Genomic DNA, 25,631 nt, shown 5'->3' with positions numbered 1-25,631 from the left:
ACCCGGTATCCATTCAACACCTGTACTGTTGCCCTGGCTGCAATGCCAACAGGCTGCTGGCAAAAAAAAAAAGTTTTCCCTTCCTGCAAGCCTGTACTACAATGAAAAAAAAGGGAGCAACTTAATACTGAAGGTTTGCTTACACACGTCTGCTTCGAGAAAAAGGAATGCCATGCCTTGCAGGCCCAAGGGGGCACCAGGGCACCCATACAGGGCTTGCAATGTGCAGTACTAACTATGCATAAAAATTAATGGCAGAAGAGGAAGAAGAAGAAGAAGGAAAAAAAGGCACCACCTTGCTCAAATGCAGTGGTCACGTTAATCTGAGAGAAAGGGAAAGCCTCACGAATCGTACTTGCAGAGATCAAACTACCGTGGCTGGTGTCCTGTGTTGGTGTTCAAAGTGTTGCCCCTGCAACCACCGAGACCTGTGACCACATGGGCTACAAAGACTTTCCATTTCTGCAAGTGCTTAGCTTTATCTCTGTTCTGCTCAGTACAGTTTGTGCACGTGTGGTGTGCATGTGCGCCAGACTAGCATATGTGTCTCATCAGAGGGCGCTCAATGCAAGACCTACTAAACTACAGACCTGCACAGATGCTGGGGTCCTACGGAGCAGCGTGCCCCAACCTTCGCCAGCTTTTTGGCCGTTGAGGGCACCTGGTTGCCCTGTTCGTCTGCTATGACGACCATCATCGTTTGCCAACTCGTGCACGCTAAATAATACATTTGCTCTGTCTTTCTCTGCTGTCTTGACATCAGCAATGAAAACAACCATAATAACGATTTTTTCCGCTCTAGAAGAGTATAAAAAGTGTCTCCCTTTTGTGTCCACTATCTTTTCGTTGGCACCACCTTGCCTACCATAGATAAAAGCATGACGATGGTTACGTGGATAACCGATAAAACTGCCCTGTTTGAAATAAAATGATGGAGGAGGTCATATTTGTCAACTGGTATATATTAGCGCCACGCTGCCCATAATGTTTTTATCCTAGCGGCTAAAGCATGAACTAGAACATGAACGATGGAGCAGGGCCATCTGTGCAGGTCTGTAGTTCAGTAGGTCTTGGCTCAATGACCCACCTGGTATCGGTTTCAGGCGTCCAGCCCGAAGCCTGCAGCTTCTCCACACTGTCCAGGTATTGCTGATAGTACTGCCAGTTATCAGGGCTGGGAGAGGAAAAAAAAACATCACTGATGGCAACTTATCCTATTACAGGACTCCCACAGGCCACTTCCACCTTTGCCAGCTGCTTTTGCAGCTGCTTCAAGGGGGGAAGCTGATCTTAGAAAAAAAATTTTCGTTAATGAAATCACAATAATGGAATCTCCAAGAAACATGTATTTTTGTGTGCTGGTTCCAAATAAGTAATTTAATTTTAAGTAAAACAAGTCCTCCTCCACCTATATAAAATGTTATGTAACTTTTTGCCGACAGCGTTCAATAAATTTTGCAGCAGGAAACTTGCTAGAACGCATGCCATTGCTTTCTTTTGACATCAAACTATGCAACAAGGGCAAAATTATCATCCTGCCTGTCACAGGAGTTGAGTTACAGGGTTTTGAATTTGCCACTTCTGGAATGGGAAGAAATTGACGATTTCAAAATCCTATAACTCACCTTCTATAACAGGCAGGATGATAATTTCACCCTTATTGCATAGCATGATGTCAAGAGAAATCAATGGCATGCAATCTAACAAGTTCCCTGCAGTAGAATTTCTTCCAAACTCTCGACAAAAGTTACCCAACAGATTGCATAAATGCACATGGACTTATTGTACAGGGTCGTCCACTCTTAGAACACGCTAGCGCATGGCCGTGCTCTTTGGAGGGTCACTGCGTTCAAAACGGCTGCACATCAAAGCGAAGTGGCAGACAACGCAAAGCACCGCGTCCAGGTACACCTTCTCCTGCGCCACTTTGCTGCGATGAGCGACTGTGTCGCACGCGGTGGCCCTCTGAAGAGTGCAGCCATGCGATAGCATGTTCTAACTAAGAGTGGACGACCCTGTACATAAATCGGCTTGCAAAAATGCATGTTCCCCGAAGATTTCACAGTTGTGACTTCATTCATAAAAATTTATTTCCAAGACCCTCTTCCCCCGTTAAGACAGCAAGCGGAGCACATCGTTTCAGTGAGCTTGAGTGTGAGGCCGCGCACCTTTTGAGCAGCAGGGACTTGCAGACTGAGTTGACCTGGTCCCACTGGCACAGCTTGGACAGCAGCTCCACCTTGCGTTGGGGCACAAAGTCCAGGTACGACGTGAGGCAGTCTGCAACAGTTCAAGCCCCCTCATGATGTAGCCCCCTTCGAGCTCCTTGGTGTCTCTAGCAAAATGCTAAAAGTTGCGAGTCTGTCTCACTGATGCTCCGTACCGTAACCGCAAATTCCCTAAATCAGACCAAAGATTCCCCATTTCAAGCATCTTTTCGCTGCAGCAGCCTGAAAAACTCCCATCAGGTTTGGTTTATGGGGTTTAACATCCCAAAGCGCCTTCGGCTATAAGAGACGCTGTAGTGAAGGGATCCGGAAATTTCGACCACCTGAGGTTCCTTAACGTGCACTGACATCGCACAGTACACGGACCTCTAGAATTTCGCCTCAAAAGAAATTCAACCGCCGTGGCCGGGATCGAACCCGTGTCTTTTCGGTCAGCAGCCGAGCACCATAACCACTGAGCCACTGCAGCGTCAATCTGAAAAAAGGGAGAGGATTTTGACGCTTAAAATTCCTTGAAACTTAATAAGAATTCCCCGAGAAAGGACAAATTCCCCAAATGGAACATCACTGGCCTGCCTGGCACCTCACCATGACGACTATAGGCGTCAATGAAAACAGCGCAACAGAACAGATGAAAGTGAAACAATTGCGAGAACACGTTGAAAGGAAAGGATCGAGCCTAAAGACGGGCACAAAACAAGCTGTCAGTGAACCGGCGCAGGTTACAATCTAGCTGGTACGTCAAGGGCTCGGTTGTGTTTCCTTTAAACGAGGAGTGTACGAATATTGGATTTCAAATACAAGTACAAAAACAAACACAAATACAAATGCAGACTAAAGGTTTAGCAAGGCTAAGCGCGGGATACGCAGGCATTGCCTCACTACACAGGTGAATAGTGGTGGAGCGGCAAGCGTTCGTGCCATGGTTCACACTTTACCTTGCTTCGCCAACTGCGCCACAGAACATATAGCAGCGAGAAAAGCTGGTAGCCAGACAGTGGGCACACCTAATGCGCCTCTCGGACCCGACGACCGTGCGATGGAACCAGCGACACGGTCAGTTGTTGTAGCTTTCCACCAGCCATTCTCTGTTCACGTCGACTGTCACCTAAGAGAGGTGGTGAAAACGATGATAGCTTTCGCCGTGGCATCCAATTTTTTACCCAATGCCGCTGTAATGCGGGGAAGCCACACTAACTCGCCTTTGATCTGCCACCGCGTGTTGCAGTGCTGCGGGGTGAAGCCAACTTAATTAGCGTTTGCCGCTCGGTTTTTTGCGGCCTCCGCAATCGTTGCGAGCGACTTCGAAACGGTGCTGAAATTACGGAAAAAGTCTCTCTCAGTTGCCGGTCTTTCGCTGACTAAATTTACCTTCTCTATCGCGAGTTTTTTCGGCGACATTTTATACTAAGAATTTTGGCTATATTGAACTGTTATTTTAAGATATATTACTAGTTCGTTTTAACGAGGTTTCCCTGTATAATTTTTCCCACAGGTGGCCTAATTTTCAGGCATGGATGGAGTAAGAGCGATTCGCCCTACCAGCCGAGTATCATACCACCCACATGCCATTCTTAATTCTCAGAGCCTCGATGAGTCGCAGGACAAAATGGGGCATGAGGTAAGGTTGTCATTCGTGGTACTTGAGATTTGCCGCAACAAAATATGCCTATGCTCAGCGTGATTGTACAGTGAACTACTTTATGAGCATGGACTCAGCCTGCACGAACAGACATACTAGCTTTGGAAGTGCTGCCTGCTATGTATGAAACGAAGTACAGGAAACCTCTCTGATACATTTTTTTTTTTTAGCTGCAGGAGAAAACGTATTATCCGGGAAAACGTATGATCCAAACTGCCCAATTCTGAGAAATGTAGCTGTTGAATGAGGTAGAAAGAACATTTATTGACAATTTCACTTTATAAAAATGTCGACCGGCATTTCTTGGCACAAGAGCTGCATAGATCCTATTCCAGCGCTCGCCGAGTTCAGTCCACATTCGCGCTGTCTTTAAAGCGCAAGGAAATCCGCAACTCATCCGCTCCATCGTTGGCAGTGACGAAAGTAACCAAAATCTTTTCCTTGCGATTTTTTTTATGCTTCTCCCTTTTGCACCCAAGCACTGTGTGGAAGCCATTGTGGTGGCCGACTGTCACAGTGTTGCTACTTTTAAAGCGAAAGCTTTACTACTTGCACTTTCAGCCTTTGCCGTGGCGCGGCGGTGCCACCATTGACCTTTAGTTGACCTCTGTGTGACGTCAGGTGTGACATCACGCCGAAGAAAAGGGCGACCGACTCGCGCCGTCCCCACCGGCGCCTAACTCCTGCGCTCTCCGCTAGGAGAGCAACAGGTGCTGTGACGTCACGCCGAAGAGAAGGGCGACCGACTCGCGCCGTCGCAAGCCGCGGCGGTGCCACCACCGGCGCCTAACTCCTGCGCTCTCTGCTAGGAGCGCAACAGGTGCTGTGACGTCACGCCGAAGAGAAGGGCGACCGACTCGCGCCGTCGCAAGCCGCGGCGGTGCCACCACCGGCACCTAACTCCTGCGCTCTCCGCTAGGAGCGTAACAGGTGTTCTGACGTCACGCCGAAGAGAAGGGCGACCAACTCGCGCCGTCGCAAGCCGCGGCGGTGCCACCACCGGCACCGAACTCCTGCGCTCTCCGCTAGGAGCGTAACAGGTGTTCTGACGTCACGCCGAAGAGAAGGGCGACCAACTCGCGCCGTCGCAAGCCGCGGCGGTGCCACCACCGGCGCCTAACTCCTGCGCTCTCTGCTAGGAGCGCAACAGGTGCTGTGACGTCACGCCGAAGAGAAGGGCGACCGACTCGCGCCGTCGCAAGCCGCGGCGGTGCCACCACCGGCACCTAACTCCTGCGCTCTCCGCTAGGAGCGTAACAGGTGTTCTGACGTCACGCCGAAGAGAAGGGCGACCAACTCGCGCCGTCGCAAGCCGCGGCGGTGCCACCACCGGCACCGAACTCCTGCGCTCTCCGCTAGGAGCGTAACAGGTGTTCTGACGTCACGCCGAAGAGAAGGGCGACCAACTCGCGCCGTCGCAAGCCGCGGCGGTGCCACCACCGGCGCCTAACTCCTGCGCTCTCTGCTAGGAGCGCAACAGGTGCTGTGACGTCACGCCGAAGAGAAGGGCGACCGACTCGCGCCGTCGCAAGCCGCGGCGGTGCCACCACCGGCACCTAACTCCTGCGCTCTCCGCTAGGAGCGTAACAGGTGTTCTGACGTCACGCCGAAGAGAAGGGCGACCAACTCGCGCCGTCGCAAGCCGCGGCGGTGCCACCACCGGCACCGAACTCCTGCGCTCTCCACTAGGAGCGTAACAGGTGTTCTGACGTCACGCCGAAGAGAAGGGCGACCAACTCGCGCCGTCGCAAGCCGCGGCGGTGCCACCACCGGCGCCTAACTCCTGCGCTCTCCACTAGGAGCGTAACAGGTGTTCTGACGTCACGCCGAACAGAAGGGCGACCAACTCGCGCCGTCGCAAGCCGCGGCGGTGCCACCACCGGCGCCTAACTCCTGTGCTCTCCACTAGGAGCGTAACAGGTGTTCTGACGTCACGCCGAAGAGAAGGGCGACCAACTCGCGCCGTCGCAAGCCGCGGCGGTGCCACCACCGCCGCCTAACTCCTGCGCTCTCCGCTAGGAGCGCGATTGTGGCGTTACGCTGAAGAGATTAGGCTCGACTCACGTCGCTAGAAAGCAGTAAGTAGCTGTGCCAACCACCAGCGGCTTAACATTGCTTCGTGATCTCGCGCCGTCCGTGTGCGACGGCGGTGCACATGAACGGCGGTCTGACTGGACTGGATTGTACTGGACTGGATTGGATTAGATTACATTAGATTACATTGGATTGGATTGTATAACAGATGCATCGCCACAAGTCTAACCACAAGCACCACCACCAGCTACACTACCAGCTGAACCATGGCGTAGGTACGGATATTGCTTTCGCAATTACCGGGCTTAACCAAGCTAAGCCACAGCGAATTTTTTAAGCCACGTTTCCCAACACCCGGAAAAAACTTCTCCTCGCCCTTATGCACCACGAAGAAACTTCAGCGTATCTCATCTTCACATCGCGTCCTTGCAAAAATGGTTGTCGCGAATGCTAGCACACCGTTTTTATTTTTTTGCTTTTGGTGGTGGTGCTTAGCACCGCTGCACCTAGGCACAGCAGAACAACCGTGGGAGACTGCCCCAAAAAGCGTCGTGTGCCCTCTTGTTCAGGCCATTTGTATGCTTGCACATATACGGTTGATCAATAAACGTATTATACGACCACAAATTGTCGAAATTTCAAATGTCGTAGCCAGGAAGTTTTGTTTTCCGGGAACGTCTCAACCAGGAAAAATATAGTGCAGCTCAGTGGGACATTTTTAATGTCTGCAATTTTGAGCATATGAACCAGGAAAACGTATGAACCGAGAACATATCAACGAGGTTTTGCAGTATATGTATGCGCAGTGCCTCCCCACAGAGGCTGTTCCCGCTATGTTCAATCTCTTTAATCGGAGGATGTGCGACTCCCTTGACTTCTGCGTAACGGGTCTGAACTGACTGCAGTTGCTGCAGCCGCTCTTCTCCAGGCGGAATTCGGTAAACAGGCACGACAGCATGAGCACGTGGAAGCTAGCACGAGACACGGTGCATACACCTAGCAAGTGTCATGGAGTCACCGCTTCAAAATTAACAGCTGCGCAATGAAGCAATCGCAATTAAAAGCAGCAGTTGGAGGCTCCACATATAGGTCGTGCACCTCACAAATACAGTGCAGTCCACTTATAACGATACCACATATAACGATATATCGGTTATAACGATAAGTTGACTTAAGAGTATCAACTTATGCATTGAGGCTATGAAAAAAAAAACCATACATAACGATATGTCCGTGACCGAATATCGGATACAACGATCAGAATTTTGCCTTCTGGACATCGTTTTCCATGCTGAGCGTGACATTCGCGGTGCAAAGTTCCCTTGAACGATGCCGAGATCGGGCGAAAACTTCGGATACGCGAGTTCGCCGTGCCTGCCGCCATTTTTTCCGTGTGCGCCGATTGCGAAAGCCACGGAGAGCAAGCCATGGCCTCTGCGATCGCGGCGCGCGCCGCCGCCTGAGCAGATCGCGGCGGCCACAAGCGAGCATCGCGAGTTGGCGTAAGCGCCGCAAGATGGCGCGAGTTGCTCCGCGCATCCGCGCGTCGACCGCATCACCTAGGCTACGGAAGACGATGAGAAAGAGAGAGGGGAAAAAAAAAATTAAGCGGGGCGCCCCTCGTGCGCCTGTACGAGAGGAGAACAAGCGCAGTGCCTGCAGCCGATGAGAAAGAGAGAAGGGGAGAAAAAAAAAACGAAGCGGGGCGCCCCTCGTGCGCCTGTACGAGAGGAGAAAAAGCGCAGTGCCTGCAGCCGATGAGAAAGAGAGAAGGGGAAAAAAAAAAAAGAAGCGGGGCGCCCCTCATGCGCCTGTACGAGAGGAGAACAAGCGCAGTGCCTGCAGCCGATGAGAAAGAGAGAAGGGGAAAAAAAAAAACGAAGCGGGGCGCCCCTCGTGCGCCTGTACGAGAGGAGAACAAGCGCAGTGCCTGCAGCCGATGAGAAAGAGAGAAGGGGAAAAAAAAAAAAGAAGTGGGGCGCCCCTCGTGCGCCTGTACGAGAGGAGAACAAGCGCAGTGCCTGCAGCCGATGAGAAAGAGAGAAGGGGAAAAAAAAAAAGAAGCGGGGCGCCCCTCGTAAGCCTGTACGAGAGGAGAACAAGCGCAGTGCCTGCAGCCGATGGATGCCGGCGTGATCGCCTATTTCAAAGCATTGCATCGGCGACGCGTGCTGGAATGGCTAATTTTAGCAATCGATCGTGTTTCTGGCATGTCAGGGCAGGCCGCGGACTTGAAGACCAAACTGCTTCAAGAAGGCGGGCTTTGTGCGCCAGGACGAAACCCCCCCCTGACGTGGAAACTGACACGGTGGAAGCTGCGGACATTACTGAGCTCTGGGAGCACGCCGCAAATGTCGACGAAATGAATGGTACGTCCATGGAGGAGTTCCTAAGTGCAGATAGTGCTGCTACGTTCTGCGAGAAGGTCACCGACGAGGCGATCGCCGAGAATGTGTTATCACGGCAGAGTGCGGCGGCAGCAGCGACAGCGACGACGAAATTGACACTGACCCACCTTCGACACCGATGACTACGCAAAGTGCGCTGTGCAAGATAGAATCACTGATCGACTTTATGCACGCGAAAAGGTTGCCGCCAGTGTACGCGCAGCAGCTGGATGCTATGCCCACTGCAGTAGTGAAACTGCAACTGCCACGCAAGCAAGTGCCCATATCAAATTACTTTAGCGCACCTAACGCTTGAGGCGCTTGTTAAACGTGACGAATAAACGCGTTGTTTCACAAATCGTACGTTCTGCAATTACTGTTCTTCAGCGCAAGTGTAAAACTTGAGTCAGGAGCTACAAAGGTAAGTTTGGCAACCATTTTTATGGCAGTCCAGATATAGCGATGATCGGTTATAACGATCGTTTTTTCCGGATTTTTCGATATCGTTATAAGTGGACTGCACTGTACATCAGCACCGTGTGAGGCCGCTCTTGCTACAGTAGAATACAGCTTAAAAAAAAACAGCAGTTGGTAACACTGGGCTACAGACCACGGCATCCTGTATTAAACCACCCTTCAGTCACAACAGTAAATAAAATCAGCTTTCTGATATTTGACTATTTTAAACAAGCCAGGCATCAAAATTCTAAATGTCATAATTAGCGTCACGTTTAGGTAACAAGAAAAGTTTTAACAACGGACAACTTTTTTTTGTTGTGAAGGAATTCTCTGCGCGGAGGCTGAATGTGGGCAGAGCTTCACTGCCGACCTCTGTTGTATCTGACTGCAGAAGGGCTGTGACGGTGACAGGACGAGTGCTACGGGTGTTGGCGTCCAGTACGAAACATATAACGGAAGGACCAAACAAAACCTCGTGCACTTTCCTGTTGCAATTGTTTAAAGCGGGTGGACAGGCACCTTGTTTTCATCAAGCATGATATGTGAAAAAGCCCTCTCGCAAAATTTTGAATCAGGCTCAAGCCTAGCGGTGCCCGAATGTGACTGAATAAATGAGAGAAGAAAGCGAAGAGGATGCATTTGTACCATTTTCCTTGACACTTTTAAAGGGACACTGAGGAGAAATTGAAGTTGGCTTGTATCGACAGAATACCAGCTCCTGATTACAAAAACGGCACTCATACTGACAACAAAGCTCTTGTAACGTAGAAAAGAGCAAGAACCAAAATACAGGTATCGCCGCCACAGGCCAAACTCGCAAGTACAAGCGTGAGGACGTCATAGGACAAAGCAGTGTTGCTAGAACCAATGGTTCTAGCAACACTAGGACCCGAGAAGCCACGAATCACTGAGGCGCAGCCAATGCATGCACAAATCTCCTTGACGTCGCCAGATGGCGCCACGTGCTTGGCAGCTACGCACGTGCCTGAAGCATCGGGACCAATCAGCGCCTGCTCATCGGCGTTAGGGGGGCTCCTGGTATTCCGCTAGCGGTAACAAGGTACACGGTATGCTAAAGGTGTCTATTTGCGAGAACTTCGTTGACGACTTCGAGAACGAGATCCATCGTAACGCTGGCAAAACGCCAGTGCAAACGTAAACGAAGCGACTGTAGCGACGGCCGCAATAGCCGATAGATGCCATCAACGTGCGGTAGCCGGTCGTTTCGGCTGCTGCTAGGCAGCGCTGGCCGCTAGAAATCACGGAGTCTGCGTTACGTCATGTTTCACGTCACTTAGTCCTGTGTCGTCATAGGAGAATCCCAAGTTTGAACCAGAGCGGCGGGAAAAACTTTTTCACCTTCGAATCCAAATTTCTTAGAAATAAATGCATCTTTCGCTGCCAGCCAAGTGGCAACAAAGCCATGACATGCTGAACTATCGGATTTTGCTATAAAAAAAATATTAATAGTGCTCTCCTCAGTGTCCCTTTAAGGTCCATGTTTGGATAACGTGCCCACACATCGTGGTTTCGCCCCGATCAGATTCATTAAAGTTGGCGGTATTCAGTCACTGTCGTGGATATTCAAAAATTTTTGATATCCATTTCAAGAACCTAATGCGAAACGAATAACAAACATACTGCATTTACTTGCGCAATGAACCTACTCTTTTTTTCCCAGAAAAGTTGACATCACTTTGGAAGGAGGGTTTATTACACAGGAAAAAAAAGTTGACAGATTTTTTTGCAAGTCGAAATTTCATATCATACATCCACCCACCTGCCCGTATGTTCATCCGTCATGGTCAGCTGCGTTCAGCATCGTTCGCTTCAAAAGGTGTTTACTCTATCACAACATGAATGGATGATTTTGTGACAGTCGACGGCAAGAGCCAATCACGGCGATAAAGAAAACATGCTGAACACCGGCCCTCAAGGTCAGGTACGCATTTTTTACGCACGGCTAAAAAAACTTGCGGGGCAGTTAGGAGTGCGCAATGTCAATGTTTAAGCATTTTCTGCAGTGTAACGGGAATTAGGCATTTTTAATGCTGATCTCAAGCTCGCTATATCACCGGGGGTCTGAAGGTCCTGCTTCCTACCTGTAGGAAAGAGCTTCTATTCGTCTGCAAAAGGTGTCTCCACATTACAAAGGGAACAAAACACCCGTACGGCTCCTAAAACATTCTTTGAACCTTCTTTAAACTTTCTGACTGTGGCTAACAGCTACAATTGTAGTTGCGTAGTGACTGGTTCCAATTAGCATTTGCCAGACCCTCCACTGCAACGTTCTGACATCGTGAAAGTAAAGCCAGCTGCTTGTGGCCAACTCTGAACTTGCACTCGTGAAAACGTGCACCTGTGACAACAGAAAAGCGATACAAGTGAGCTGGCAGTACAAGCGTCGTACCTCCCAGCGGCCCATGGAGTACGTCCAGGGCCTCCTGGTACTTCTCCTGCATCTCCAGGACCATCAGGTAGAGCTGCACCTCTGCACCAGACACACAGGACGCGCACTTGAACACAGTCAACAGAGACATAGGCAGTTTGGGACACGTCATCAATGCCCATTTGCACGGGTAAGACCCCAAGCTTTCTGTGGCGGGATATTTTAAATTCCGCGATTTGAGAACAAAGAATTCGCAAAGTGCCACGGGAGACACCAAATAATGCTTCAGAGTGCACCTTGTGTTACACTTGGCCCCTAGGCATGAATATTAGTGCAATTCACCCCCAAGCTTTCGAAGGCGGCTAAAGCATGGTGATGCTGGATTTTTTATGGCGCAAGAGCATCTGTGGCCAAAGAGTGCCACAGCACAACATATTTTCTTCTACTCAAGGAGCGGTCAAAGACTGATGTCCCAAGCATTTAACCCTAAATAAGAAAAGCATCAGACCAGGGGAAAACTTGTACCCATTGGATCACCAATAGTATTCGGCAGCACTGGGGACTGAACCCTGCACTTCCTGCATGCGAGGCGGGTGCTCAGATCACTAGTACTTTCCACTCCTCACTTGTTACACGCTCCACTGCCCACTCGACTCACTTGCACCCACCACCAGCTGACAACACAAGCAGGAATTTCCCAGGGGGTGAAGCTTCTTGACACGCCAGAGCAACGCGGCTGACTGGCACATCTCTTAACCTACACATGCAGGAGAATGAGACAGAGGAGGGCACGTGTATGCAAAAAGCGCCAGAAAGGGGCTGGCCAACTTTCACACGTGATTGTGAGGTCTCTGCTGCATGTGGAAGTGCATGCGCAAGTGTTAAAGGGGCTGCGAAACACTGCTTGGGGGAATACCGGCTATACTTCAGGTGGGTTCTTTACGTCACACAGATGCTGACTTAAAAAGAATTACAGGAATCGATGCACAGGAACGGGAGTTATTCAGTGAAGAAATTTCAAAATACAAGCAAACAAAACGCTGCCCTCAACTCGATTTTGGCGGGGCTTCCCACTCCTATTTCGCTCTCCCAATGACGGCACCTGGCGCAACCAATCAAAACAGCCAGCCAGAGCACGTCACGGAAGTTTGCACTCCATGGTTGCCTGCTCTCTGTAACTCGTTCTTGCTGAGACTGGCAGCGTTGTTTCCATGCCAGAGCGCCCCTGGTGGTGTATTTTTATTTTACTTGCTTTGCAGGGCTTTTATCTAAGACAAACCAGTTGTTTTTGTTGATCTAATATAAAACGCAGACAGGTGACAAAATGTGTCTCTATTTATTCAAACAATTTGCAGTATATTTACTGTTTGTCCGATCATCAAGCTCGCGCCAGGTGATGTCATATCCGCTGCTAAAAACACGCCACTGTGTGGCGACACCATCAGAGCCATGAAGTTGTTTTTGGGAGGGCATTAAAATATTAAAAAACGGAATATACGCGGTATTACCGACGCTAATAGCACCATTATAACTCACTGTATGCAATCAACAGGCAAAACAGTTAACTAAGATTGTGTTTCTGGGCCCCTTTAATGGCAACGCAATACAGTGCTTGAGGGAGTTCACATACTCTCCTTAGTGTTTCAGGGCCTCTGTAACAAACTTTGTCGCAAAGAAAAGTCCACTGCATACTGAAAAAGAAAGAAGTGACGCTAGAGGGAGAGAGAGACGCACCAGCCTCGGCCTCCAGGCGCTTCTCCTTGACAAACTTGTCGACCATGCGCTGGGCCAGCAGCAGCAGGGTGCTGCGCTCAGCGGGTGCTGTGGCCGGCTGGGCAGCCTCCAGCACCAGGCTCATCACGGCCCAGAAATAGTAGGGGTTCTTGTGGCGCAGCCGGTGCAGGGCCAGGGCCGTGCGCCGCTGCTCCCGGGGGCGACCCACCCGCACGTAGCCCATGAACAGGTGGGACAGCAGCTCCTCGTTCTGCGGCTCCTTCTGGGTGGCACGCTCGTACGCCTCCACCACCAGCTCCGCTGCACGTGTGCGACACAGAGGCATCTTAAAACCACCACGGGGCTGAACAAAGCGTAAAACGGCGCCTCCATTAAGGAGAACCCAAGCTCTCTGAACAAGCATCATCATCATCATCATCAGCCTGACTACGCCTACTGCGGGACAAAGGCCTCTCCCATGTCTCTCCAGTTAAGCCTGTCCTTCGCCATTTGCGGCCACCATATACCCGCAAATTTCTTAATCTCATCCGCCCACCTAACTTTCTGCCGCCCCCTGCTACGCTTCCCTTCTCTTGGAATCCACTCCGTTACCCTTAAGGACCAGTGGTTATCTTGCCTTCGCATTACATGCCCTGCCCAAGCTCACTTCTCCCTCTTGATTTCGACTAGCATGTCATTAACCCGCGTTTGTTCTGTCACCCACTCCGCCCTCTTCCGATCTCTTAACGTTACAGCTATCATTTTTCTTTCCATAGCTCGCTGCGTTGTCCTGTTTTTTTGGAAAGCTGTAGAATGAAACTTTTCCCCTTTATCTTGTCGACAAGGGTAGATGCACAAATGAAGTGCTCACAGCAAAATCAGCACAGCCCAGTGGCACGCAAACAATGTCCAGCACACACAGAGGTCAGCTCTACCGTATTATGTGGTGGCAAGCCGAAAAACAAAATGACATGACGTGACTATGTTCTAATGGTCAGTGGACCTGATGCAAAAAGCTTCATCTGCATCACTGTCCACTTTGTCATATTCCAGTGCGTGCTATACTCCTAGTAGAGTGCCCAAACTGCAGCTACTTCCGTTCTTCAGTGCAATGAAGAGAATGGTGCGATGATATATTTTTCAAAACAGAGCTGGCCCGTTTTTTGAAAGCTTCCTGTCCCTCCTCAAATTCTACCAGAGCAGCACAGATGGCACTCTTGAAGGCGGATTATCTGTGCAAAAGATTGCCATTAGTATTGGGTCACATCTGGCGCCGGTTTTGTGCGTAATTTTCCTTTCATGCATGGCCAGAGTTTAATATAATGATAGAGTAATTAAAGTTTTTAGGTATGTACATGATTTTTTTTCTAGTTATTTTAAGATAAAGGAAACCTTTGGCCTACCATGACACTGTGGTGAAAGCTTTAGCTACTTTTAGACAGTCCAGAAGGGGCTGAAAATTTATGCACAAGCTCCTCTCAGATAGTGGTTCGTACACCTTTGATTTCCCCTTTTTATATGAGAGGCTCAATAAGGCTATAAGCCCAGAGTCCGAAAAGGCCTATTAATGCAGTTTGATTCAGCCTGGTTGAAGAAGGTAAAAAGGGCTGTTGCAACCACCTGCATGGAGAAAGCTATCAAAAAGTGATGAACCTCAGAGCAGCGAGGTTTTGATTCGCACATTTCTAGGCTGCTAATGGCTTTCCCCGAATCACTTTTTTCTGCAGTCGTAGAAACCTTGCTGCAAAAAAAAAACTATAGGTACGACTTCCACGAATAAAGTTGTTTGCGCTGCCACATAAATGGGCTTTATCCCACAAGGCAGATTTAGGTTCTTTGTGGATCAATGATGAACTGAGATAAGATTCTTTAAACGGAAAGAGAAAAGGTTCAAAGACGTGCGGCGAGATTTATTTGTTCAAAATATAGGGAAACAGATTCGGTAACAGAGATGTTACATTCACGCAGTCTAGAGACATTGGAAAGAAGATGTCAAAAAGTAGAGATTAAAAATACTGCACCAAATCATTCCCGGTGAAATTAACATCAATAAAGAAAAACGTCTGCAGCCTCCAGGTAGACTGAGCTCCCGCCTTCATCACCACAAAGCGATTCAGCCATACTTGACCCGAACTGCTCATTCTTTCCCGATGCTATTGAGCACTGGAATAAACTGCCCGCTCATGTTGCTGAGTCTGCAGGTGTGGCGGCGTTCCTGAATGCACTTGGGGATTTTGTCTAGGCATGGGATTCCAGTAGATGTGCGTGTAACTGAGTGTCAAATATTTGTTTGTATAGCAGGAGGGCTGTACAGTGGTATGAATTGTGTTGCGCTTTTATGCTCTCTTGTATTGGATGCTCGAAGAGGCTTGTTCATTCTTATGTATATATGCATCCTGTAATGACCCTCAAATGAGGGTTGACAGTATTCATAAATACAAATAAATAAAAATAAAAAGTAAGAGAGAAGGGCAACGGGGGGGGGGGACCAAGGACCCTTTGCACATGTGTTTCATCCCTGTGAAGAAAGCCAATGGGTACCTGGCATCACTCATGATCAAACCCAGCCCCCCTCCAAGAAACAAGGCGGATGCTTACACATATCATGTGGCTTGCAACGTGATAAAAGCAGCTGATAAATACAATGTTCCTCTTGTGTTTTCGGCGGTCTGTAAGCAGAAAAGCTTTTGCCCAAAGATAAACAAGGAAAAAGAAAGCAAGACTGTATCAAGTACGAGCACACACATGCACAGTGCAGGGCAAGGATTGCCCATGAAATACCACTCCCTTGAGGGAAAGTGTACACTGGCCAGTGAAGGCATTGTCTTAATCAGCGCCTTCGTGAGCATTAAAAAAATGCTTAGGTAATGGGATTGGACTTAATAATCGTGCAGGTGGCCTGGCATATGATCACCTTTGCGAAAAAAAGACAGGTGTATTCGCATGAGCTCATACAGCCGTTCTACATTTGTAAAAAAAGGGGTTGCATTGCACAGTAACCCTTTGGAGAAACTGTGCTGTAGTGAGTATGGCTTTTTTAGACAGGTGCATCTGATGCGTTTTGTTGTTGTACGGCTGTTGTTGAATGTTGTTGTATGGCTATGTAAGCGCTTTCGGCGTACACTAGATAATCTTAGTCCTGTGATGGAGGAACTAGTTCAAATACCAGAAAAAGAATGGTATCGACTGATAGAGCATTGAAAGATGATGTACAACTGACAATAAGGTGAGTTAATTAGTTAATTAATTAGAGCCAAAAATGTCCAAAAAGTGGGCGGGAGCAGAGCAAAAGTAACGCCAAATTTGAAAACTCCAGAAGTGTGGGCAGAGCAACGCGTGGCACCAAATCTGAAAACGAAGCGTGGCGCCAAGTTTGAAAACTCAGATGGGCAATTGATGAAACTTGATTATGTAAGACAACTGTGGTATCGATAAGGTATTGATAGGTGATTGATAAGGTAGCGATAGGTGATCAATAAGGTAGCAATAGGTGATCAATAAGTGATCGATAAGGTAGCAATAGGTGATCGATAAGTGATCGACTTCTGGCTTGAGGGTCTAGACTTCCGGTCACAAGTCTTAGTTGATGTGAAAAGTGTGGAAGTGTTACCTCGATGTCTTGGTGTGACATCCCAAGCTATGACATCATAAGCTGTGACGTCATAAGCTGTGACGTCATAAGCTGCGACGTCATAAGGTGTGACGTCATAAGGTGTGACGTTATAAGGTGTGACGTCATAAGCTGTGACATCATAAAGCGTTATGTCATAAAGTGTGACGTGATGCTCACGCATTTCTCCAATGCGGGTGCCGTAGTGATCTCAAACTTTTTTGTTTGCACTGTGATTTGCACAAAGCCTGCTCTTTTTTTTGAGCATGCGAACAAACTGCAAAATGTGTGCACACGTGGCATCAATAAGGTCAGTTGAGAGTAGCGGTTGTTCCATCCATCCCGGTCTTTTGTAACTCCGTCACACTACAAGCATTTCCAAATAACTGCATCTACCTGTTAAAAAAAAACTAGATCATCAGTTCCCTCTAATTCCTTGCAGTAAACTTGAAAGCAGAGTGAAAAAAAAAAAATACTTCAAAAATACTCCAGTTTAATTGCTAAATCTACTTAGCCTTTATTAAGTGCACACTTAAATGCATGCGGGACACGACATGCTTGGATTAACAGCAACACAGCAACCAGCAAGCCAATATGACTGTGCTATCATATCTACTCGCATAATGGCCGCACTTTTTCTGTCAAAATGTCACTGAAAATTACAGAGGCGCATTCATTACACAAGGTAATTTATTCAGAAAAAATTTGAAGCGGTATAAATACGACAAAGAGAAGGCTGGCAAAATAAACTCTTCATCCAGCCCAACTCACCTGCTAAATAAATTTAAAAACAAATGCACTGTCAAGTAAGATTTATGTTCATACTCGAAAACAGAGTCAAAAACTTTTATCTTAAACTCTGATTAATAACTCGTGTAGCAGCCCATAATGATGTCCAAAGAGGGTACAACAAGAGTTCACAGCATTCAGAGCGAAGCACACCTGCAATAAATTGCTACAATTGTTGATACGGCAGATCGAAAAGAGAACCCTTAGTGATCAGGTGTGGATTCTATTGTTTCTCGGATTCTGTGCAGAATTTTTATTGGAAATTTGTCTCGTAGTGTGACGCATTAGGTATAGTAGACTTCACATTCAACAGTCAGCTAATCACACTACTGCACAGTTCTCGCGGCATTCCAAAAGGGGCACATGCTTGTATTTAAAATCAGCATGAGCAGACTATGTGCCTGAAAAAAAAAAGGGGGGGGAGGCATTTGTAACGGAGGGGGAAAAAAATTGTGCATTTTAACTGTCAAGGTACAGGTGTGTTGATTATGTGAATGCTTTCATTATGGGGGTCAATACGGTAATCACTACTAAAAACAATACAACCTGCAGTGTAGAAAAAGCTCCAACATCCACAGAAGCAAGTCGCACATGTGGAACAGGGTGCCAGCTAGAAAAATTGCTGAGGCTCAGCTTGGCTAAGCCTGGGGAATGCGAAGCATATTAGTGGCTAGGCTTGGTAATACATGGCTTTCCTTGGTTGAATACTTGGTCATTTTAATACAACCACTAGAAGCCTTCGTCGTTGGGGAAGACAACGGCATGGCTACAGCGGAACACCGACTAACCCCGAGACGCGCATTGGGTGAGCGCCTGGATTGCCACGGAAGCCGCGTCTGCCTGCCCGGTGGAGCGAGCGTTTCACCTACACCAAGTGTGAACGCGCGTTCGAAATGCGCGGGTGTGACGGCTAGGGGTCCCACGGCAACGGCGCGAGGTGGAGGCCGGCTCTCTCATCCGATGTCACGTGGTGTGACGTCACGGTGTCACGTGGGGGTCCCACGGCGACGGCGTGAGTGGTAGCGCTAGCAATATGCTTCGCATAAAAAGCAAGTCTGCGCTTTCACTCACGTCGCTCGAGCTCCCGGTAGCAGAGGGTCATAGCCTGCAGGGTTGCATCATCAGTGGGAGCCTCAGTCTGCAGCTCATTCAGCACAGCCAGGGCCTCGTCCGACCGCGAGAGCCGCACAAGGGCGAGCGCCTTGAGCGCCTGCACACAGGTGGCACCGGTCCACAGACATCCTCCACAAAACTCCCAGCAGAATGTACTCGCACAAAACATGCGCCATCACCCGATTCCACAATTACCACCAAATGAACACACACACACACATATACGAAGGAAGCCAACAGACACCGAAACCAAGTAGTTTAAGGGAATGTATATTTTTTGAGTTTCTGGGGGCGATCAGAGGGAGATTAAGAGTGCAATTATTTTATCGTTGAAATATAAAATAATAGAAAGCAGGAAACACAGAGAGAGACAATGTACAGTCAGGGACAAAAGTCTCCGGACCACGTGTTCCTCTAACGAAGCCGATAGCTCTGCTATTAGTCTGCGGCTGGAGACCTCACTTGTGGAGGTAAAAGTTAAATTTTTGTTCTTTCATCGCCACAAGTGCGGTCTCCAGCCGCTGTCTGATAGTAGTGTTATAAGCTTCGTTTGATGAACACGTGGTCCGGAGACTTTTGTCCCCGACTGTACACCTGTTGTGAAAAAACTGCGCGGCACTATAAAGGCATTGCCATCCATTCAACATGAATATTATAGTTGGTCGATGTTTCAAACAGTTTTCTGCTGTGACGGTTCTATTTGCTGGGACATCTGACCACTGCACTATGATCAGTGCACAGAAGGTACTGCATGCACATCACAGTCATTCACACTAAGACAGACAACAAGTATGCACTACAAAGCAGGTTCTGAAGCAGAGTGCCACATGTTTGGCCAACCTTGGGCACAGACAGACTTGCACTATTTTTTATTTAACAGAAGGCCTTGCAGCAGAGTTGGACTGGGTTTATCAGTCTGGCACCTGACAGTTTTGCTGCTTACCAAGCCATCACACCATCACATTTTACAAATGAACATATAGTCACGTTGCATTTTCGCGTTTCTAATTCCAACCGAGATTTCCCGCTTTTCAGTGACCAGCCCAAGTTCTGTCCACTGGGAGCTACCACCGAATTTTGATGGACGGTCGGCGTTTAGTTCCAATTCAAGCCTTGCGACTCACAATACCTTAAAAGCCTACGTGAAGCGGGTATTCGCACGCGTTCATGCCACATCGTATGCAGCCGATTTACCGCCACAACGTCACAGAATAAATCTGATAAATGCTACTGCTGCCTGACGGCATTTGGCAACAATGCTTTCGTAACATCACGTAACAACGGATCAACTAAGACTTCGCAGTTTGCTCTGTGCGTAGAGAAACAAAAGGCGTTGTGATGATTAGCTGTGCAGAGATTAATTTCATTACACACTTTTATTTATTCCCGCAAAACAGACCGGAACGCCAATTTGCACCACTATGGTAGTACCGAAGGCCCTGGGAGGCGCTGTAACGCCGATAGCCTTACCTTGGCGCAGGAGAAGTCCTTCTGCTTCTTGAGGAGCTTCTCCGCTTCCTGCAGCGCTTTCTTGTGGTTCCCATTATCCAGGTAATCTGTGGCGATACAACAAAACCGGGCGACAGCGATGATTAAAGGCCGCCAAACGCCACTGTGAACTGACACCGGGTAACGCCTAAACAACTACGCTCATTGCATCCTTGACCTGACCGAACTGCAGTCGTGGGAGGAGCACATCACCGGTGCGATTTTATTTTAAAGGAACCCGCAATAACAAGGTTCGGATGAAATAATTAATCAGTAACGTGCTGAGCAGTGACCCCGCCAGGATAGCACGTTTTCAGCTTTTGAAGAGCGACAGAGTCTTGGCACTGCTGTGGAAGCGAATCGAAACGTTGGGCATGCAGACAGTTGGTTTGAAAAACTTGTCCTATAAAAGATGCTCACCGTAGACAGGCCGCAGTCGCCTCTCATTTATGCTAGAGTCTGCGTGCGAACGTGCGGCCAACATGCTCGCCATTAACCATGGACGCCCAGTGTCAGGGAGAGCGAAACGGAATTGTGCTAAGTTTAGCGAAGTATCAAAACTCGTTGTAAAGTTAGAACAAAAATAATAAACTAAACAAACAATAGCCAATAATAAAAGAAAACAAGGGAAAAACAGCGCCATTATATTCGCTGGTTAGTTGCGGACACAGTGAAGGCGCCAAATATGAAGCGTCAATGGAGCCGCTCAAACAGTACAATCGTTAGGACGTCTTCTTTAATAAAGTTTACCGCCTCCTCCCCCAGTTCAATCGTTCAATGTTCACCGAGCAGCCCGATCAGCGATAAAAAAGTGTACACTTTCGTGTACACTCTCTTCGCCCCACCAATGCTCTGCAACTTCGGATGCCGTGAAACGAGGAGCTCACTGAGCCAACTGTCTGGAGATCGGATCATTGCGTATACAGAACACACTGCGCCTGTACACGCGGTCATTACCCCCTCCCCCACCCGCTTATTTCCCACACCCTGCTGATTCCTTCTTAAGTGCTTGACTTAATTCGGATACTGCGGATCACGGCGATCAGAGCAAGCGCTCCTTTTCAAAAGGCCCTAGCTTTGGCCACAAAGTTACTTTCCACACTTTCTATCTTATTTTTTGTATCTCACCGCCCCTACACGAACAGACTGCGCACGTAAGGAGTGCCTTGCACAGGCGTGTGTGTCATGATCTTCTCGACCCTTACAGCTCTTAGAGAAAGTGCTAATCATTCTGCACCAAGGGCGCCTTTATTTTGCATTTATTTGGTACTGTTTCATCCGTTTTCATCATTCTTCTTTATTTCACCTTGCCAATCGTTCGCGAAAATCCCTCCCACGTGTATTCAAGTCTCGAAAATTAACACTTTGGCAACACGAAAGAACACGTGTTTGACCCGGAAGCGGCAAGCCTGCTGGGATCGAACGAGACACCCATCAACTGCGGGAATGCCACCTGATCCATCGTGCCACGACCACTTCATATATTTGAACGAAGTGTCTAAGGTGCGTCCGACGTATCCAGTCGATTTTAAAGCACGACGGACGTCGCTGTACGACTAAATTCACATCCAACGTATGCCAGTCCTGCTGCAGATGCTACGCACTGTTTACCGCAAAGCGTACGCATACGTACTCACCGCTCCAGCCATCGCCACCAACTGCCAGTGCAGACTGGAATCCTCTTCTGCGACTGCCGAGATCGCCGGCCTTCACTTGGCAGAAACACGCGGCCAGCCCTCCACATGCTCGCCCGGTCTGAACACTGACGGTGCAGCGACTCGCCGCCAAGCCCTGCACCCTCGAAGACCGGGGCGGTGTCGTACGACTGCAATGGGTGCCAGCCCACAGTGGCATCAGCGGCACCGCGACGGCCGACAAGCTGGCAGCTTGATTAATACTGCGAATTGGGCGTGTTGGTATTCATACTTATATATAGAAATAATTACAGCAGCGCATAAAATGGTAGAACGGACGGGGAGTAGACAAGGACGAGCGCTGAACTTCCAACAACTTTTATTGTGAACGATTCACAAATGTATACAGCTGTCCGAGCCAGGGGTTATCGTCTGCGAATGCGCAGTTATACCAGTTCTTTATCTGAGAGGGTGATAGTGGCTGCATGTTGACAAAGTCCTCCCCAAGTCGAAAAACCTGCTCAGATTCTACGATTTCCCGTGCGACAAGTGTTTTGATCTCAATAACGGCAGTGTTTTCGAGCTGGGACACTGATTTAGCACAAAACCTTTTCTTCCCGCGCATTTCTTACGTTCTCTGCGTGTTCCCGTAACCTATCGTGAACGCATCTCCCAGTTTGGCTAACGTACACTTTTCTGCACCGTAAGTTAACTTGATGTCCGTTGATACCCGTACGGTGTCCTTTTACACTGCTGCCATTATGCCAAAGCTGCTCATCTCGCTTCAACACCTGTCGGCGCCGACAGCTCGCTGTTTACGTGGCTAGATACGCGATGCGGCGGGACGGATCCACGTGTCGCTCATAGCCTGCTGCTCGCGCTCAGGATCGGCTGCTTTTGGACGGTGGAACATGCCGCCCTCCATTGGGACAAACCATGGCTGCCTGTACTCTCTGCGATGGAGTTGACGAGACGTATCTTGCCGTCCACTTCACCGCGCTGGTGGCATCATACGAGAGGCTGGGACTGCCTCGCTCCACAGAGGAAGCTGTTCTCTTTCCGGGCGGTGATTCGTCCTCTATCATCCGGGCATTCTGCAGCTTGCTCCAGTTTTTTGCCATTTCTGCAGTCTCGTCTCCTTTCTAACTCGCAGTTCTAACAGCTAACTCGCAGGGTCCTTCCTTTCTTTGCAGCAGCTGCATTTTTATTAGTCTAAGAGAAAGATAAAAAAATATAAATGAAAGAAAAAGGGACCCCGATCCAGCAGTAGGCTTTTCCGGGATTAAAGCCGATACAAGATGAACGAAAATGGCGCTCGTCGTTGTCGTGAGGCTCGCCATCGACAAGGCCTAGTTAACTAAGGTTAAATAAATTAAGGTCGGCCCCTTCCAATGTTAAGCTGCTTGCATACAATACCCTTATCAGACCTCAACTGGAATATGGCTGTGCAGTATGGGACCCTCACTTGAAAAAAGACGTAAATAAACTAGAAATGGTACAGAGAAAGGCAGTTCGTTTCATATTCAATTCATACCGCAGATTAGATTCTCCATCGTCTCTAATGAGTGCTAACAACATTTTGACCTTAGAAAGCAGAAGAAAGATTTCCAGGCTGCGGTTTCTGTATCGGCTCTGCAATCACCAACTTGGTATCAACGCGCAATTGTTCATTCATCCACGTGAGGGTCGTCAAACTCGGCACACCCATCTTTACAACCTGGAACCAATCTTTGCGCGTACTAACAGGTTTAAGAACTCATTTTTTCCGCGCACTGTCTCACAATGGAATGCACTCCCAATAGAAGTTTTTTCAGCGCATGATGTAAATGTTTTCGAAGAACGAGTACGAAAAGCTCTGGGTTGATGTTACTCTTCGCTTTTTGCTGATTCATTTCTTTTTCTTTCTTTTTCTGTGTTTGCACTGCATGCTGCGCGTTTGATTGCTTTGACCTGTTGATTGCTTATGATTGCTCGTTTTTTTGTTTTTTTTGTGATTGCTTGCTAATGGTGGCGCTGAATTGCGTTTACTTATGACCTGTATTGCCCTCTTGCTTGGTCTTCAATGACTGCAGTATGTTTTAAATAAATAAAATAAATAAATAAAACTGTGCTCGCTGCCCAGCGAGGAACAGGGTTCGACGGAGGCTCCGCAGAAGCGAGAGCGGCGCTAGCGAGAGCGCGCAGAACTAGGATACTAACCAGTAAATATGCCGGACACGAGGACGGAGAAAGAAAGAGCATTAAACGACAGGTTAGAAACGCGGAAGTTAAAAATTAGATTAATTCAATGGAAAAGAAGCATAGTGTAGAACTATATCGATACCGGAAAAGGCAGATAAGGAAGGAATTTTTCTATGATAACTCAAGAGGCAGTGCCTTACTCTTTGAAGCTAGGTCTGTCTTAGAAAGCGCCGCTACAAAAATAAATACAACGAAGATAATGACACATGTGCTTTGTGTGGTCGATCTGTGGAAACAATTGAACACCTGACACTCAAATGAGATGGTATCCATCCGGATGTCGATGCAGGCCCAATCACTCTTCCTGAGGCCCTACGGTTTAAAGATAACAATGACCATGTAAATAAATCTGCGGTGGAAGTCAGCAAAAAGCAATTGGAAGATTGGTGGCTGAAAAGCAGAGAGGTTACATAAGGTTAGAAGTGTAGGAAACCGTAGGTAAAGGAGATGGCAAATTTTAATGATAATTTACAACACAGTTGAACAAAAATAAAGAAATCTGAGCATGGTGCAAATTGCCACCACCCCATTTCAATGGGGGCGCTCCATCCATCCATCCATCCATCCACATCCATCCACATTCATCCATACATCCGTCCGTCCGTCCGTCCGTCCGTCCGTCCGTCCGTCCATCCATCCATCCGTCCGTCCGTCCGTCCGTCCGTCCGTCCGTCCGTCCGTCCATCCATCCATCCGTCCGTCCATCCATCCATCCATCCATCCATCCATCCATCCATCCATCCATCCATCCATCCATCCGTCCGTCCGTCCGTCCGTCCGTCCGTCCGTCCGTCCGTCCGTCCGTCCGTCCGTCCGTCCGTCCGTCCGTCCGTCCGTCCGTCCATCCATCCATCCATCCATCCATCCATCCATCCATCCATCCATCCATCCATCCAGACGGCAAACCAACTTTCGGATCTCCATCTCTGTCGAGGTTCGGGCTAGGAGGGCCGGCCGCGCCACAGAGCGACAGCGTAGGAAGCGTCAGCGCGAAGCAGCCGATGGATTAACTGGGCACATGCGTAGTTTAGCCAGTTTTTGTAGCGTGAGCTACATTGGCCACAGTCTCGCCGTTTCGCGTGCTCTCTTGCTTCGACCATACTGCGCATGCGCGAAGAGTGAGTGACGTCACTGTGCACAGCTGGCGCGCCTCGCCGCGCGCTATCCGCTGCCGCTGTTGCCACCGGCGCAGAGCCACGTGACGTCACAGCTCACGCTAAGTATATCTTGGCATAGCTAAGCCCCTGCCACTTATTAGCGAACTATAGCACTTATAGTCGCCTTTCCCCGCATTTAGCCGTTGTTGGTTTGTTTGTATGATGTCTGCTTTGTTGCAGGCTGGCCTCCATGACACCGGGTTGTGGGCAAGCTGCCCACCGTGGCAGGTGGAAATTATAGATTACGAGAAAGCATTTGACTCATTTCAAACTTCAATGGTCATGCAGCATTGCGGTATCAGGGTGTAAAACAGCTTTATATAAAGCTACTGGAAGATATCTATAGCAGGTGCACAGTTACCATAGTCCTCCATGAAGTCAACAATAAAATTTCAAAAGAAAGGGTGTCAGCAGGGAAGCACGATCTTCTCAATGCTATTTACCGCCTGTCTACTGGAGGTGTTCAGAAGCCTGAGTTGGAAATAGTTGGGGATAAGAGCTAATGGAGAATATCGTAGCAACCTGCGATCCGCTGATGGCATTGCCTTGCTAAGTCACCCGGGAGATGAAGTGCAAAGCATGATCGATGAGTTAGACAGGCACAGCAGAATGGTAGCTAGGTCTAAAAATTAATATGCGGAAAACCAATGTTCAACAGCCTAGGAAAGAAACAGCAGTTTACAATTGGTAGCGAGGTGCTGGAAGGTAAGGGAATACGTCTACTTAGGGCAGGTAGTGGCCGCTTAT

At 48.6% G+C, this 25,631-nt stretch overlaps 1 protein-coding gene across 1 annotated transcript in view; it reads right to left on the bottom strand.

Annotated features, from left to right (window-relative positions):
* The window catches only part of psidin (phagocyte signaling impaired), an 80,762-nt gene extending 60,401 nt beyond the window's left edge, over window positions 1-20,361 (bottom strand). Inside the window, exons 1-7 of the mRNA XM_089572757.1 lie at window positions 20,273-20,361; window positions 19,835-19,920; window positions 18,323-18,461; window positions 12,874-13,173; window positions 11,161-11,241; window positions 2,169-2,280; window positions 1,088-1,174 (exon numbers count right to left, since the gene is read on the bottom strand). Coding sequence (XP_089428883.1) covers window positions 1,088-1,174; window positions 2,169-2,280; window positions 11,161-11,241; window positions 12,874-13,173; window positions 18,323-18,461; window positions 19,835-19,920; window positions 20,273-20,345 — 878 coding nt within the window. The 5' untranslated portion in view covers window positions 20,346-20,361. The remainder of the gene's footprint in view (window positions 1-1,087; window positions 1,175-2,168; window positions 2,281-11,160; window positions 11,242-12,873; window positions 13,174-18,322; window positions 18,462-19,834; window positions 19,921-20,272) is intronic.
* Window positions 20,362-25,631: the final 5,270 nt, after the last annotated feature.

The sequence above is a fragment of the Amblyomma mixtum genome, chromosome 2, assembly GCF_055824585.1.
Source record: "Amblyomma mixtum isolate Tamu chromosome 2, ASM5582458v1, whole genome shotgun sequence".
Classification (NCBI taxonomy): Eukaryota; Metazoa; Arthropoda; class Arachnida; order Ixodida; family Ixodidae; genus Amblyomma; species Amblyomma mixtum.
This window is presented reverse-complemented; position numbering and strand designations above follow the sequence as displayed.